The sequence below is a fragment of the Mauremys reevesii genome, linkage group 3, assembly GCF_016161935.1.
Source record: "Mauremys reevesii isolate NIE-2019 linkage group 3, ASM1616193v1, whole genome shotgun sequence".
Taxonomy (NCBI): Eukaryota; Metazoa; Chordata; order Testudines; family Geoemydidae; genus Mauremys; species Mauremys reevesii.
Genome location: NC_052625.1, coordinates 9,457,991 through 9,472,272, shown reverse-complemented (window position 1 = coordinate 9,472,272; position 14,282 = coordinate 9,457,991). Strand labels below are relative to the sequence as shown.

General features: G+C 45.8%; 1 protein-coding gene across 3 annotated transcripts in view; it reads right to left on the bottom strand.

Moving 5' to 3' along the window:
* The window catches only part of PLCB1 (phospholipase C beta 1), a 627,028-nt gene that overhangs the window by 196,248 nt on the left and 416,498 nt on the right, over positions 1–14,282 (bottom strand). For all 3 annotated transcript variants that reach the window (XM_039531329.1, XM_039531330.1, XM_039531331.1), the window contains exons 8-9: positions 3,966–4,066; positions 2,046–2,212 (exon numbers count right to left, since the gene is read on the bottom strand). In XM_039531329.1, the coding sequence (XP_039387263.1) occupies positions 2,046–2,212; positions 3,966–4,066 (268 nt within the window). The remainder of the gene's footprint in view (positions 1–2,045; positions 2,213–3,965; positions 4,067–14,282) is intronic.

Sequence of the window (14,282 nt, the reverse complement as noted above, 5' to 3'; positions counted from 1 at the left end):
TACCACCTCTTATGTTTTTCCCCAAATTGAAAAGGAGTGAAGCCCGAGAAACCCAACACGCTATCTGAGCCACACCCAGAAGGAAGCCAAGCTGGAAGAGCCCAATGGTGTATTAGGGGAATGGAGCCCAGGCAGCAGACATGTCATGGTTTGAACTCCTACACAATCTACTGAAAGTTCATTTTGTGGGCAGAACTTGGAAAAGTACCAGTACTTTTTTATTTCCTTTTCCGATTCAACCGCTGCACAATCCCTTGCAATAGCACAGAGAATGTGAAGCAAAAATTCAGTTTAAAGGTTGAACCATAACTCTGAACCCACGCCATTGATCGGTGTTCATTTCAGGTCTATTTGTATCTTTTTTGGGCTTCACAACATCCCCAGCAAAGAGCTCCACAGGCACATGTGCATTGTGTGAAGAAGTACTTCCTTTTGTTTGTTTTAAAACTGCTGCCTATTAATCTCATTGGGTGTCCCCAAGTTCTTGTGTTATGTGAAGGAGTAAATAACATTTCCTTATTCACTTTCTCCACACCAGTCAAGATTTTATAGACCCTCCAGTCACCCTTTTTCTAAGTTGAAAAGTCCCAGTCTTTTTAATCTCTTTTGATACGGAAGCTGTTCCATGACCCTAATCATTTTAGGTGCCCTTCTCTGTGCCTTTTAAAATTCCAATATATCTTATTTGAGATGGGGTGTCCAGATCTGCACACAGTATTCAAAATGTGGGCATACCATGGATTTATATAGAGGCATTATGATATTTTCTGTCTTGTTATATATTCCTTTCCTTATTAGCTCTTTTGACTGCCACTGCACATTGAGCAGATGTTTTCAGAGAACTATCCACAATGACTCCAAGGTCTCTTTCTTGAATGGGTAACCGCTAATTTAGACCCCGTCATTTTGTATGTATAGCTGGGATTATGTTTTCCAATGTGCATTACTTTGCAATTATTAACATTGAATTTCACCTGACATTTTGTTGCCCAGTCGCCCAGTTTTGTGAGATCCTTTTGTAACTTTTTGCAGTCTGCTTTGGCCTTAACACCCCCTTTGGCAGTATAAAGGGGCATTAAAATTGACATCAATGTATTGGACTTAGTGTAAATGAGGATCAGGCCCTGAGAGATTCCTTAAATTGAGGCTCCAAGGCTTTGTCTCTTTGAGGGCTATTTTGAATCTGATCCTTCGAAGTGATAAGGGTGTGGAATTCAGGGTACTCAGTACCTCTGAGGAGATGGTTAGCAACTTGTAGGACTGGGTCCCGTCTCTCTGAATTAAACTATGTTTTTTCACATCAGATCTGTTTTTCAGGATATTCCCACACCCATAAAAATTCTATGATATAAACACAATTGAAAAGGAGATAGACGGTACAACATATGAATCAGAATAAAACAAGATGCATGTGTAAAATCAATGTTATTTTAAGACTCAGGGTGGTAGTAAAAGTCTATCTGCTGAGAGTGGAATAGGATTTCACTGAGCTTTTGGCAAAATGCCCAGCTGAGCCCAGACAACGTTGAAGATTTTCAAAAGAGAATTTTCTGTGATTATGACAAAAAAGCACATTCTGCTATAACCAATGCCTGCTTTGTATAACCACCTTATCAGCAAATAGATGGCTGTGCTATTATTGTTATTACAATTATCAGGCGATAGAATTATTTTTCTCAGATTCAATACCACTGATTGTTTTATAACGTTTTGCATTTCCCAATCATCTCATATGCAAGAAAATAGTTATTGTCATAGTGCTGCTTGTGCTGAAATTTACATATCAGAGGAACTGTTCTGAACTATCAATTATACATACTGAAAAGCAAACGGAAACCAGCCCATCCTTCCTAACTTCGCTTCCAACAAAATTCATTGGAATATTAACTACACCAAGTCTCACAAGCCTGCAAAGTCTAAAATCAGCCATTTGGAAATGGGATTAGACTCTGAACCAATGTCTGCTCCAGTGTGTTGCTCTAGTATAATTTGTCCATTGTTTCAAGCCAGAAACAGAATACAGCAAGACTATCAAAACTACTGACCTTTTTTCGCTAGAGCATTATTGGGTTCATATTTCTCAATGAGTTGTTGAACTTGCTCCTGTTTCATCGGCGGATAAAGGATTTCATTTAACCGTGGATCACGTTGCTTATAATTTATAAACTCCATCATCTGATCAACAGTAAGGTATGGTCTGCTCTTGGCACCGCTAGAGAAAAATGATGGTTAAAAAAAAGAAACGAAATTAGAATATTTGCCCTTGCATTCTTGTTCAATGGTTTGCAACTTCCCATGGAAACAGAAACAAGATTCAAACTACCAGGCAACAAAAAGTTATGTTCTGCTAAGTCTCCAAACTCATTTACTTTACGATTATGTATGGCAAACGTTCTTCATTAAACACTTATCAGTGAGAGGGCTCACCATTGTTGATGTCAGTGAAAGAAAATTACACCAAAGCTGAGAGCTTTTGAAAACTCTACTCCTAGATTCCTGTACTGGAAGTATTTTTTTTAAATGAGAGGAAATCAAATGCTGTATTACTGAGCCTGTTTCCTAAGTTCCATTGGCATTCCAGGCCTAACTATTAGGTTTTTCTGCTGGAGGATTTTATTATGCTATTATGTGATTGTTTTATGGGGCCCTCAAAGGATGCTAGGCACTTCACAAAACAGGCCAAGAAAAGACAGATCCCAACCCAAGAAGCTGAAAAATCTCAGGCTATGGCCCTGCAACAGGCTTTGTGTAGATGGACCTCTGAACACATATATGTGGCACTATATGTGGCATTTTCAAAAGCATTTATTGGTGGCCTGACTCTGTTCCTATTGCAATCAGTGGCAGTTTTCCCATTAAGTTCAATGGAAGGATAGTTTGGCCAAAGCTGAACACTTCTGAAAATCTCACCCTATTGATTGGGGGAGAAAAAGATGAACAGAGCAAGAACACACGGGTTTCAAATATAAACTCATGAAATTTGCTTTGATGGCTCTTGGGATGTGTCTTAGGTGTCTTGGGAACTAACATCTCATCCACTTGGCTACCATCTTGCCCCATTTTTCTGCTCCACTAGTAATAGGAGATGAGGCTGTGTTGGAGCTGAGAAGTACAGTAAATCGTGGAGGAGTAGCCATACCACCACATGCCATTGTTTGCTTGCTTGCCAGGGGCCTCATTTAGCTCTGGAGTAAGCGGCTGTAACATTTGGTGAAATCAAGGAGTGTTGCATCTACTTAGTCTGGGGTTGTATTTATCTCCAGTAGTAGTGAGACAGCAGGTTGCTGTAGAAGTAGTCAATATCTTGCGGAGGACCGAGATGCACACAGGAATGCCAGTGAAACCAAAGCAAGTTTTTTAAACCTGAAAGGTTGGTGAGGTTCACTAAAGAAACATAAAACTGTACTGACCTAATCCCAGAAAAAGAAGCTGTGAAAAAGTTCAGCTAAAGTTGCATGGCTTTCATGCGTTTAAGAAACTGAAAATATGAAATGAGAAAAGCACAGCTGTTTGCAAATTTAATTTACACTGTAATGAGGCATATGATCTCTAACTGCATCATGCATGAATCCTAAACGCCATTGTATTCTTACTCCAACTCCTAATTAGTCTTCAAGTGGTTTCTATATGCTGATCTCTAATGCCTGTTCTCATGCTTATCATTTCCCCTCCTTTTTTCTCACTGAAGCTTAAACTATCATAATCCATATTGAGAAACAAGTCCTGGCAGTTCCATTCCTTTAGGAATAAATTACTGTAAAACTCTGGCCATTAAAGACAGTGGCTAAAGCTTGGAGGAAGGAACTTTTGATCTACATTCACCCCCTAGGTTAAATAACAATCCTGCTTGACATGGAAATCTGTTCTTGGCAGTCATTGTGATGCTGTAGCCTAAATAACCTACTTTGCCAACGCTACCAGAGAAAATCAGCGGAGGAGGGGGGAAAAAAAGTGTTTTTTCTTACAACTCAGAAAAGATGTGGTCAATTTCAGGCCGAGGGCAGAGATGGTTTAAGAATACTCTGTATGCTTCTGGGGTGAAGTCCTCTTGAGGGATTGAATCATTCTGTGAAATAGGAGGAGGAAAAAAAAACTAAAGTAAAGAAATAGCACATTTTGTTTATAAGCAGGTCATTACAAGATTATTTCCCTTTGCGGAATAATCAACTCTCTTGAATAACAGAGCAGTTTTAAGAATATATTTCTTTTGACAAAAAATAAAATAGTCTCAGTTTCAATAACTGGGTGATTTGTTGTATGACTATATCCTCCCTTAGACAGGATTATCTTTTACCCTATGCAGAAGTGTAAGAAGACACAAAACTTTCCCTTCTCCCCTTATGTGAGCTACCCACAGAATGGGTGAGGGAGCAGCCTCCATGTAGCTGCTAATTCCAGCTCCACACAGGTGAGCGGGGAGTGGTTAGGGACAGGGAACGGGGGGAACCCAGGCTGCACCTCCCAGCCTTCCCAAGGGGAACAGGTTACTTGACTCCTTGGAGCATGTGAAGAACCAGGGAATGAATTGGAACCCTGAGCAAAAATTAATACCCTGGTCTTGTCCAAGGACAGCACAAATATTTCCCGCTATTTACTCAGGACACACGGATAAATATTATTCTTCTGGAAAAGCTTTATGGAATCTAGCTTTTCTAAAAGTTTTTGTTCATTTGTTTTAACGTCCAATATAATTTAATAGAAAATACTACAGAATTCTGCAGAATGGTTCCAAAACCTATGGAAAGAAAGATTTCTTAAATTTGATAAGTCTCTAGAGTAAATTATATAACTCTATTTCTACATGGTATTTTTATAATCTCTATTATATATTCTATAGAGCTTTTCCAGAAGAATAGGATTATTGTGTTTGCTCTTATGCACAGAGTATTCTATATTACAGTATAGAAGATTTGAGCCTTGTTGAGATTGGCCCTTGCATGGGACTCAGGTGGATGCAAGAGCTTTCTTCCTATTTGACACTTGTCGAAGAGCCCATCCAATCACAGTCCTTGAGCTCAGCGAAGAGCAGGGGCTGCTCCCTCCATGCACCCATTGGGGCAGGGAAAAGGTAGAGAGGAGGTCTAAATGATGATGCAAGCCCCAATGCAGGCCAGTAGCTTTGCACCTTTTGACTTTTGCCTTTGCATCAGTCCACTGAACTCTCCTGAGAAAGGAGGAGGACGTGCAAAATAATCATTGTGTAGAGGAAACCTCATAAGGAGCCAGAACAAAACTGAAAATGCAAAAATGTGGAATAGACATATCGAGGACCTGATCCTGAATTCCCTTCATGTGAGCCACCCACATGGAAGGCACTGGGTGTTTTGCCTGTGGCAGGACCACAGTATCAAGTGACACTTCCAAACTAAGTACATGATTCCGATCAGTGGGAAGAAACGGTACTGGGATCGGATGCAAAGCCATTTCCCTGGAAATGCTGCTGAGCCCACTTGTGTCAGAAGCAAGCCGCCGAGAGAGGAAATCATTGCAATTATTTATTCTGCTGTTTAGCACCGTTGCCAAGGGAACCGGAAGTGTCTATTCAAGCTTTTGTTAGAAGGAAGGGAACTTTTCAATATTTTTCTGGTAAAAATGTGCCACAGGCGTGATTGTCCTCCCCTCCCCTGCACTAGTGGGATCCATCGAGTCCCAAGGGCCAGTCACCTATGGGTGTTCGTATCAGCACCATCCCTTGATGTTTCTGCTGGGAGAGGGACCATCCAAAGCTCAGCGTTGCAGGCTGCTTAGGGGATGTGCTGACCAGTATATTCCCCACTGTCCTGGCCACACCTCCTCCCTACCCAAGATACCCACTTTTAGCATTGGCTGGCTCAGGGTTCTGTGACAAAAGAGGAACTGCCTGCACCTTGTAACTCTGCAACCCTCCTTTGGGTGGGCTTTCCACCACCCAGGTGCCTGTGCCCTCAGTTATAGTAATAAACGCCCCAAGCTCCTAGGCTCTGTGGCACAGGGAGGCTCAGAATGAGACACCTCTTACCATGCCTCAGACCAGGGGCGGCTCTAGGAATCCTGCCGCCCCAAGCAGGGCGGCGCACTGCGGGGCGCGCTCTGGCGGTTGCCGGTCCCGCGGCTCCGGGGGACCTCTTGCAGACATGCCTGCGGAGGTCCCGCTGGTCCCGCGGCTCCGGTGGAGCATCCGCTGGCATGCCTGCGGGAGGTCCACCCGAGCCGCGGGACCAGCGAACCCTCCACAGTCATGCCTGCGGGAGGTCCACTGGTCCCGCGGCTCTGGTGAACCTCCCGCAGGCATGACTGCGGAAGGTCCACCGGAGCCGGCTGCCGCCCTGCCGACAAAATGCCGCCCCAAGCACGCGCTTGGCGCGCTGGGGTCTGGAGCCGGCCCTGCCTCAGACCCTATAATCCTTACCAATACACACTTGCCATGCCTCAGACCCTATAATCCTCCAGTCAGTCCCACACGGTGTGAGCAGCAAAAGCACCTCAAAATAAGCCAATTATATGCACAACCACAAAAAAGTAACATGCCTTTATAAGCACATACAGTTGCTGAGGAAACTGGAAATGGATCTCTCTCTCTCTCTCTCTCACACACACACACACAGAGCTATTTTCATTATGCTTAACTAGCTATTCATTTTTTCCCAACTTTTTTTCATTTTTGTTTCCTTAGGTTTCCTAAACTGTTCCTTCCTGCTCCCTGGACACCTTTTCATCACCAGTTCGTGGCCCCACAACCACCTTCAATGCATTTTCTATTATAAACACCTAAGTTGGGTGTATTAAACAGCCCTCAGTGTCATTTTTCTAATTGCAAGGGAGCTAAATGGGGCTGCAGGACCGAAGGGAAAGTGTGGATCTTTGAGGGACTGGGATGTTTTCTTCATCTCCTTCACAAATGCCTCCTCTTTTCAACACTCCACTCCTACAATGTCTGTGTGACGGCCCCCATTCTTGAGATTTGAACAGTTATAGGCTTCAGATGCTCGAAAGAGCAGAGGAAGTGTGTACGCCACCACTCACAGTGTGTGATGTGTCCTTGTCTTTCTCCAATACATAGAGGATGTAAGTCTGTTATAAATACCAGTAAGCCTGTATCTTTACCACAAGCTGTAGGGACTCCAACTTTTAGCTCTGGAGATCTCTATTTGAATCCCTGCTGTCAGCAAAGATGAAGGTCATTACATAGCAACAGGCCCACATTCTCTGTGGACTGGGCAAAGGGGGACACAGTGACCAATGGGTTAAATCTCCTTCTGTTATATTTGCCACTAGGTATCTTTCCCCGCTTATCCACTTCACTCTTCTCAGTGATGAGGTTCCCGCCTGCATACTACCAGGTACTGGCGCACAGGCATGTAGCATTTTGATCAGCACACATAACCAATCAGAATGTGGCTTTGGACAGTCAGTGCCCAGGATCATACGCTAGTTGGAATCAGGGCAGATGGAAAGGGAAGTAGAATAGGAATATACAAAAATCTATGAAAACCATCAAACCCATTGCTGAAATGGAGGCGAATCTTCACCAAATTCATACTCAGTGCAACTGGGATGGAGGTGTGGGGGTGAAATGTAGCTACAAGGGAACTGTCCATCTCCCCTAATCCCAGAAGTGACTAGTGGCCAAAGCAGCCCCCTCCCCCCAACATAAGCTAGAGCAGTCACCCAGCTGCTCAAAATGATGCTGGCTGGAACAGTCCAACAGTCCCCTAGGAAGCTAGAGCACAGAACACTCCAGCTTCACTCAGCCAGAGGAATCCCCAGCTGCCCCTTTAGAAGATGGAGTGGTAAAAGAGTGACTTGAATTGGGACAAAGATCTGACCCAACGGCTCTGGGTGAAACCTTGTCGACCTGCACAAATCCCCAATGCATTGTGGGGACACGTGCACAAGGATGATCTTTTTCGCTCCTGAATTCAGTGATCATTTTAACGGCATGTTATTAAATATTCACCCCCCCTGCATGGCTGTGGGGCATTGGTGCACTACTGAGTCACAGGGAAGAGAATCTAGTGATCACCCAACACAGCCACCCTGATTTCTGCTTCCAGTCAAAGAACTGATCCAAACTGAACCTGTCTAGCTGGTGAGGCTGAATGAATTGCTGGCTGTATGTGGTGCATGCTTACAGAGTACAAAGCTTTCTCGACAAAGCTTTTGGGTTTCCTTTTTTCTGGATTAAAAAAAAATCAGATGTTTTTCACTGATGGGTACAAAATGTTTTATGAATAACCAAAGTTGGACTTTCTCATAAGTTTGCTTACATTGTGGGTGACAAATGGAGACTCAATTATTTTCTTTGTTAATGTACGTTTGCGTTTCCATAGCAAGTGGAGAAAATGCTTCAAATGAACTAATTCAGTCTTCAGATGTAGTGACACCCCTATTTAACTCTAAATATTGTGGGGCGCAACACATCCTAAATAGTGACAATTCTTGAAAAATACAGTTCTACAGGGCTGAGTAGCTAAAAGCTTTTTACATTCTTTGTTTTGGCACACGATAATATTTCTGAATGCTTGCGTGGGCATAATCTGTAGGCTGTTGCTACACCTAATTATGGTTCTTAGAGAGAACCAGGCAAAAAAATACCTTACCAGTGGTATGCACAGCATCTAAAAAGAATTGTACCACAGCTGACAATAGGCACTTCTCCCAAATCTGACTGCTATACGTTCGTAAAAAACCAGAACAACGCAAGGCTGTCTGCAGTAAATGTACCTCAATTTGCATTGCATCTGAAAACTCGCTAGACAATGGACAATTACAGTATGTCATTGCTTCACTAAATGAGTAAGTATTTCTCAGAGGGGCAATTTTGACATCAGCGCTGTGATTACTGTGGGTCTTTACATTCCCATAGATTTCCATTCCTATTGGCTTTAATGGGACTTTGAGAGCACTCAGCACTTTGCAGGATGGGGAACTTTCCTGATGACCAGAGAGCTATGTTTCTGTCCCCTTTTGCATGCAATTTGGTTCAAATTCAGAGTTGCATTTGAATTTCCATCCATTTACAGCCACAACCATACAAAAACCTACCTAGGCAAGCCGCTGAGCGGAAATAAAGTATGAAATGTGTGTATTATTTATTTACCACCACCGATGTGCAGGGGCGGCAGGTCTGTATAATTTTTGGTGGTGCCCAGAATGGGTCCAAGTCCTGCCCCACCTCACCCCCACCCCTGCCTAAGGCTCTGGGAGGGAGTTTGGGTGCGGGCTCTGGGCTGGGGCAGGGGGTTGGGGCAGAGGTGGGCAAAATATGGCCCATGGGCCACATCTGGCGCGCGGGACTGTCCTGCCCAGCCCCCGAGCTCCTGGCCTGGGACGCTAGCCCCCGGCTCCTCCCCTGCTTTCCTCCCTCCCCCGCAGCCTCAGCTTGCTTGCTCCGCCACCGGCGCAATGCTCTGGGTGGCGGGGCTGTGAGCTCCTGGGGCAGCGCAGCTGCAGAGTCTGGCCTGACCCGGTCTCTGTGCTGTGTGGTGGTGGCGGCGGCAGCGTGGCCCGGCTCCAGTCAGGCAGGGCAGCTGTAGCGCCGCCAGCCACCGGTGCTCTAGGCAGCATGGTAAGGGAGCGGGGGGGGTTGGATAGAGGGCAGGGGGAGTTTGGGGTGGTGGTCGGGGGTGGGGGTGTGGATAGGGGTTGGGGTAGTTGGGGGGGGAAACAGGGGGTTGAATGGGGGCAGGGGTCCCGGGGCAGTCAGGAATGAGAGGGGTTGGAGGGGGCAGCAGGGGTCAGTCAGGAGCAGGGGTTCCGGGGCCAGTCAGGGGACAGGGAAAAGGGGGGATTGGATGGGGCAGGGGTCCTGGGGCGCCGTCAGGAATGAGAGGAGGGGTTGGATGGGGCAGGAGTCCCAGGGGGGTGAGCAGATAGGAGGTGGGGGCCGGGTCACGACCTCCTCCCCTAACTGGCCCTCCATACAATTTACGAAACCCGATGCGGCCCTCAGGCCAAAAAGTTTGCCCGCCCCTGGGTTGGGGTGAAGGAGAGGGTGTGGGTTCTGGGAGGGAGTTTGGGTGCGGGAGGGGGTTTCGGGTGCAGGAGGGGGTGAGGGGTGCAGGCTCTCAGAGGGAGTTTGGGTGCAGGAGGTGGTTTTGGGTGCAGGCTCTGGGAGGGGGTTTTGGGTGCAGGAGGGATTCAGGCTCTGAGAGGGAGTTTGGGTGCGGGAGGGGGTTTCGGGTGCAGGAGGGGGTGAGGGGTGCAGGCTCTCAGAGGGAGTTTGGGTGCAGGAGGTGGTTTTGGGTGCAGGCTCTGGGAGGGGTTTCGGGTGCAGGAGGGGGTTCAGGCTCTGGGAGGGAGTTTGGGTGTGGGAGGGGGTTTCGGGTGCAGGAAGGGGTTCAGGCTCTGGGAGGGAGTTTGGGTGCGGGAGGGGGTTTCGGGTGCAGGAGGGGGTTCAGGCTCTAAAAGGGAGTTTGGGTGCGGGAGGGGGTGAGGGGTGCAGGCTCTCAGAGGGAGTTTGGGTGCAGGGTGTGGGCTCTGGGCTGGGGCAATGGGGTGGGGTGCGGGAGGGGTGGAGGGGTGCAGGAGGGTCTCTGCGTGCTGCTGCCCACAGGCACTGCCTCCACAGCTCCCATTGGCCGCAGTTCCACTGGCAGAATCGGTGCTTGGGGAGGGGACACAGGGACATGCCGACCGCTTCTGGGAGTGGCGCATTGCACAGAGCGAGGGCAGGAAGGAAACCACTTTTGCTCTGCTGTGCTGCCGGTGGTGGCAGGGGTGGCCCCTGGGCTCTTTTAAATCACCCGGGGGCGGTAGGCGGGAATGAGAGACACTCCGGAGGAGGTGCGCGGGGGGGAGGCAGGTGGGGCCAAACACTGGTGGAGCTGGGCCCCTGGAGCACGGGTACCATGGGCCCATACCACTCGCCACCCCTACCAATGTGCTCAGCATTGCGCATGACACAACGATCAAAACAGGAGATAAAAGCTTGGCCCAAATAGCTTCTACAACCCAAGAGACAATTTTAGACACTCGCTAAATTTGGGCAGCAAAATCCTCATTGCCAAAAACATTTAAAATATTTTGTCCCTTTCAACATGCTGGCCTGAGAGCCAGCCAGATATCAGTGGAGCCACCCACAGACCTTTGGTCCGAAGCTCTTTCTGTGTTCTCTGAACAAACTGCCCTACTTTTTGCACTGCAGAAAAACATTCCTTGTTTCTAAATTTGCTGTATATTTGGCATTCAATATTATTTTGTTATTAAGGCCCTCTGTTCATTTCAGGCACTGATAATTTATTAGTTGTCTGGAATCCCACTTGCTTTTGCAGCATCTGCATCATTCCCCTATTAATTTAACAGCACAACAGCTATTCAGATGATAGGATTAAATAGCCAGTTGTTTTATTTTTGGGTGAATATTTACATTCATGGCCGTTTTTCATGCTCATTGGAGCGCAGAAAACAATCTCCGTGGCCAAGATTTTGAAAAACAAGTGCCTAAAGTAAAGCTATAAACTTCATATTTGAAGCATGTTGAGCACTTTTCAGCTCCCACTGGCTTCAACAAGCCTGGCTGAGATTTTCAAAAATGCCTAGGGGAGTTGGAGGCCCTACTCAGGCATTTTTGAAAATTTCACTCCCCTGACTTCAATATTTGCTGCTGGATACTCAAGAATTTGGAAAATCAGGCAACAAGCTCTTAAATTCATATTTAGGCACCTCCACCAGGTGCTGAGCACTCTGACCCAGAACCCACAACGCACTTGCTTCGGTGCTTTACTTTAAGCACGTGAATCATCGCATTGACTTTCACGGGACTACACAGAGGCTTCAAGTTGAGCACGTGCTGAAGTGTTTGCAGAATCGAGGTGAGAGCACTCGGCGCCTTGCAGGATCAAGCCCTTATTTCTCGGGGCTTATGTATGAATGGAAGAGCTGATTTTTAGGCTTTTAGGGAGAGAGACCCCCTTCCTATTATTCTTCCACAGCAGCATAAAGAGATTGTAAAACCTCTGCTCCAGCTGGAGGAGAATTCCCAGGAACTAAGGAAGATAGCGACACATTGTCTTGGGAGGCGCCCTCACAAGCTGCAGCATTGGGGGCACGTCAGGGGCTGGGCCTGGACCTATGGTCGACACAGCTACAGGAGTTCTGTGCAAAGATGTCACCTGTAGGCAGCTCAGCTCAGACTACTATAACCTGGGCCATCTCCTAAGGCGGAGGCTATGACTACACTACAGCTTATGTCCGCAGGGGTGTGACTAGAGCTCAGGGGTGTGAATAAAGCTCAGGGATGTGAACAAAGCACCTCCCTGAGTGACATAAGTTACATCGACATAAGCACCAGTGTGGACAGTGCTATGCTGGCAAGAGAGCTTTTCCCACCGACATAGCTGCTGCCGCTCAGGGGGGCTGGAGTAGTAAAGCTGATGGAAGAGCTCTCTGGCAATGCTAGAGGGCTTGCATTGGTGCAGCTGTGCTGCTGCAAGCTCTCCAGTATAGCCATAGCCTAAGTTACATGCCAGGGGCCATATCAGCCCCTGAAGCAACCTAGAATTAGGATGGTGCACAAGTGGCTTAAACCCACCTAAGCCCCTTTTTTCCCAGGGCTGCAGGGTTTTTTTTTTTTATTATTTTTTTTTTGCTGTGCCTTAGGGGCTTTTACAGTCTCTTAGAAGTGCAGCACAAAATCACACTCTCACTTTGGAAAAATCTCAGCCCATGAGTCCTATGCTTCCCTAATGTATATCTTAAATGTCCTTTCTATGCATCTTGGAGAGACATCTTTCTTTGGAGTTTTAGAAAATATATAAAAACACATTCATCCAATGTTCTGGGTGCCCCGTCAACCTTTGTAAAAAATACACCAAATAAACAAATTCCACTTTTCCAAGGAGGATTCCATGCTAGTCATAGATCTGAAGGAAAGACAGTATCCTGTACTAGTTTCAACTTTACCCTGTACTAGCCTAAACAGAAATTGGAAGTTGAGAGCCCAGAATTCTGCTTGTTCAAGTAAATGGGAACACAGGTGAAAGAGCAGAAGTCAAAACAGTAAAATTTCCCATCAACTCTGTGGGATTTACTCTTTCATGGAGGATTTGGTCATGGAACTGTGTTTCTTTTAAAAGATTTTATTTCCACGATAATCACCTGAGTTTTCCTTATTGCATGTAACACATCATTTTTTGTCCTGAACAAAAAGATCTATCTTATACTATGAATAATTTTCCAAAAGGTGTCCCGGCAAAAAATATACAGCAATCTCTAGATAAAGTGGACTACTGACTTAAATAAACAACAGAAAGAGCTTGTGGTTTCCTTCAAGTACTCTAACAATGTTTATGTTTCTTTCAGTCAGAGTTAAGAAATCATTTTTATCCTTATTACCACTCAGTAAACAAATACATTAAATCAAATGAGTGATTCTTGAATCTCTCATCTTAAATGCTAACTGCACTGCCAATTAAATGAAAAGCAATCCTGGAAACAAACCTCAAACATATTCCTTTTTTAAAGAAACAAATAAGAAGGTAGAAAACCAATCACATATCTGTTGTTTGTGGTAAAGTATATGGTGCATTATTTTCACAATCAGTTTAGATTTCCATAATCTTTACATATGTTTTGCAAATATTTACATAAATAGCTTGCAAAAAGCTCCCAAAGCCTCTTTCCATCTTTTTAGATCCATTTTCCCCTAGATTTCTGAAATATCTGAGGATCTGATTGAACCAGGGAGAGATGAGTTCTCTGAGGCGTGGCTTGTGGAGTTTTGCCCTGTTGCTGTTCACCAGAGTTGCCCTTCCCGCAGGAATCAGCTGTGGAACCAGGCCCCAAACACAGTCTGGGTGTTCACAAGAAGTCTGGGCCATCTGCAGGCCAGCTCTGTGCTTCTGCAGGTCTCCACTGGAGCTAGGCAGCTAGGGACTACCTTGGTGGCAGCTGTTCCTGGCATCCCTCTGTTAAAGTGGGGTCTCTTCTATATTGGAGAGACTACAGGCAGACCTTCACTGCAGAGTGAGCTCGAGTTAGCCACACTTGAGTTAACTCCTCTTGAGTTATCCTAGCTCAAGTGAGAACAAATCACACAGCAAACACCGCTGGAGATGCACAAAGTGTTTGGATTTGCAGCACAGAGTGAGTGCATTTACAGCTGGGTGCGAAATAGTTTTCCCCGTCCTTTGAGAGCTACTGAGATTTTGGGATTTTTTCCCCATCCCAAAATGGGATGAAAAATCAAAATCTCAACAATTTCCGTCAACTGAGCATCTAAAAAACGCTTTGTATTGAGGCAATCAAAAGGCTTTGATAATTTCAAAATGTTTCATTGAGATTTTGACTTTTTTAACAAAATA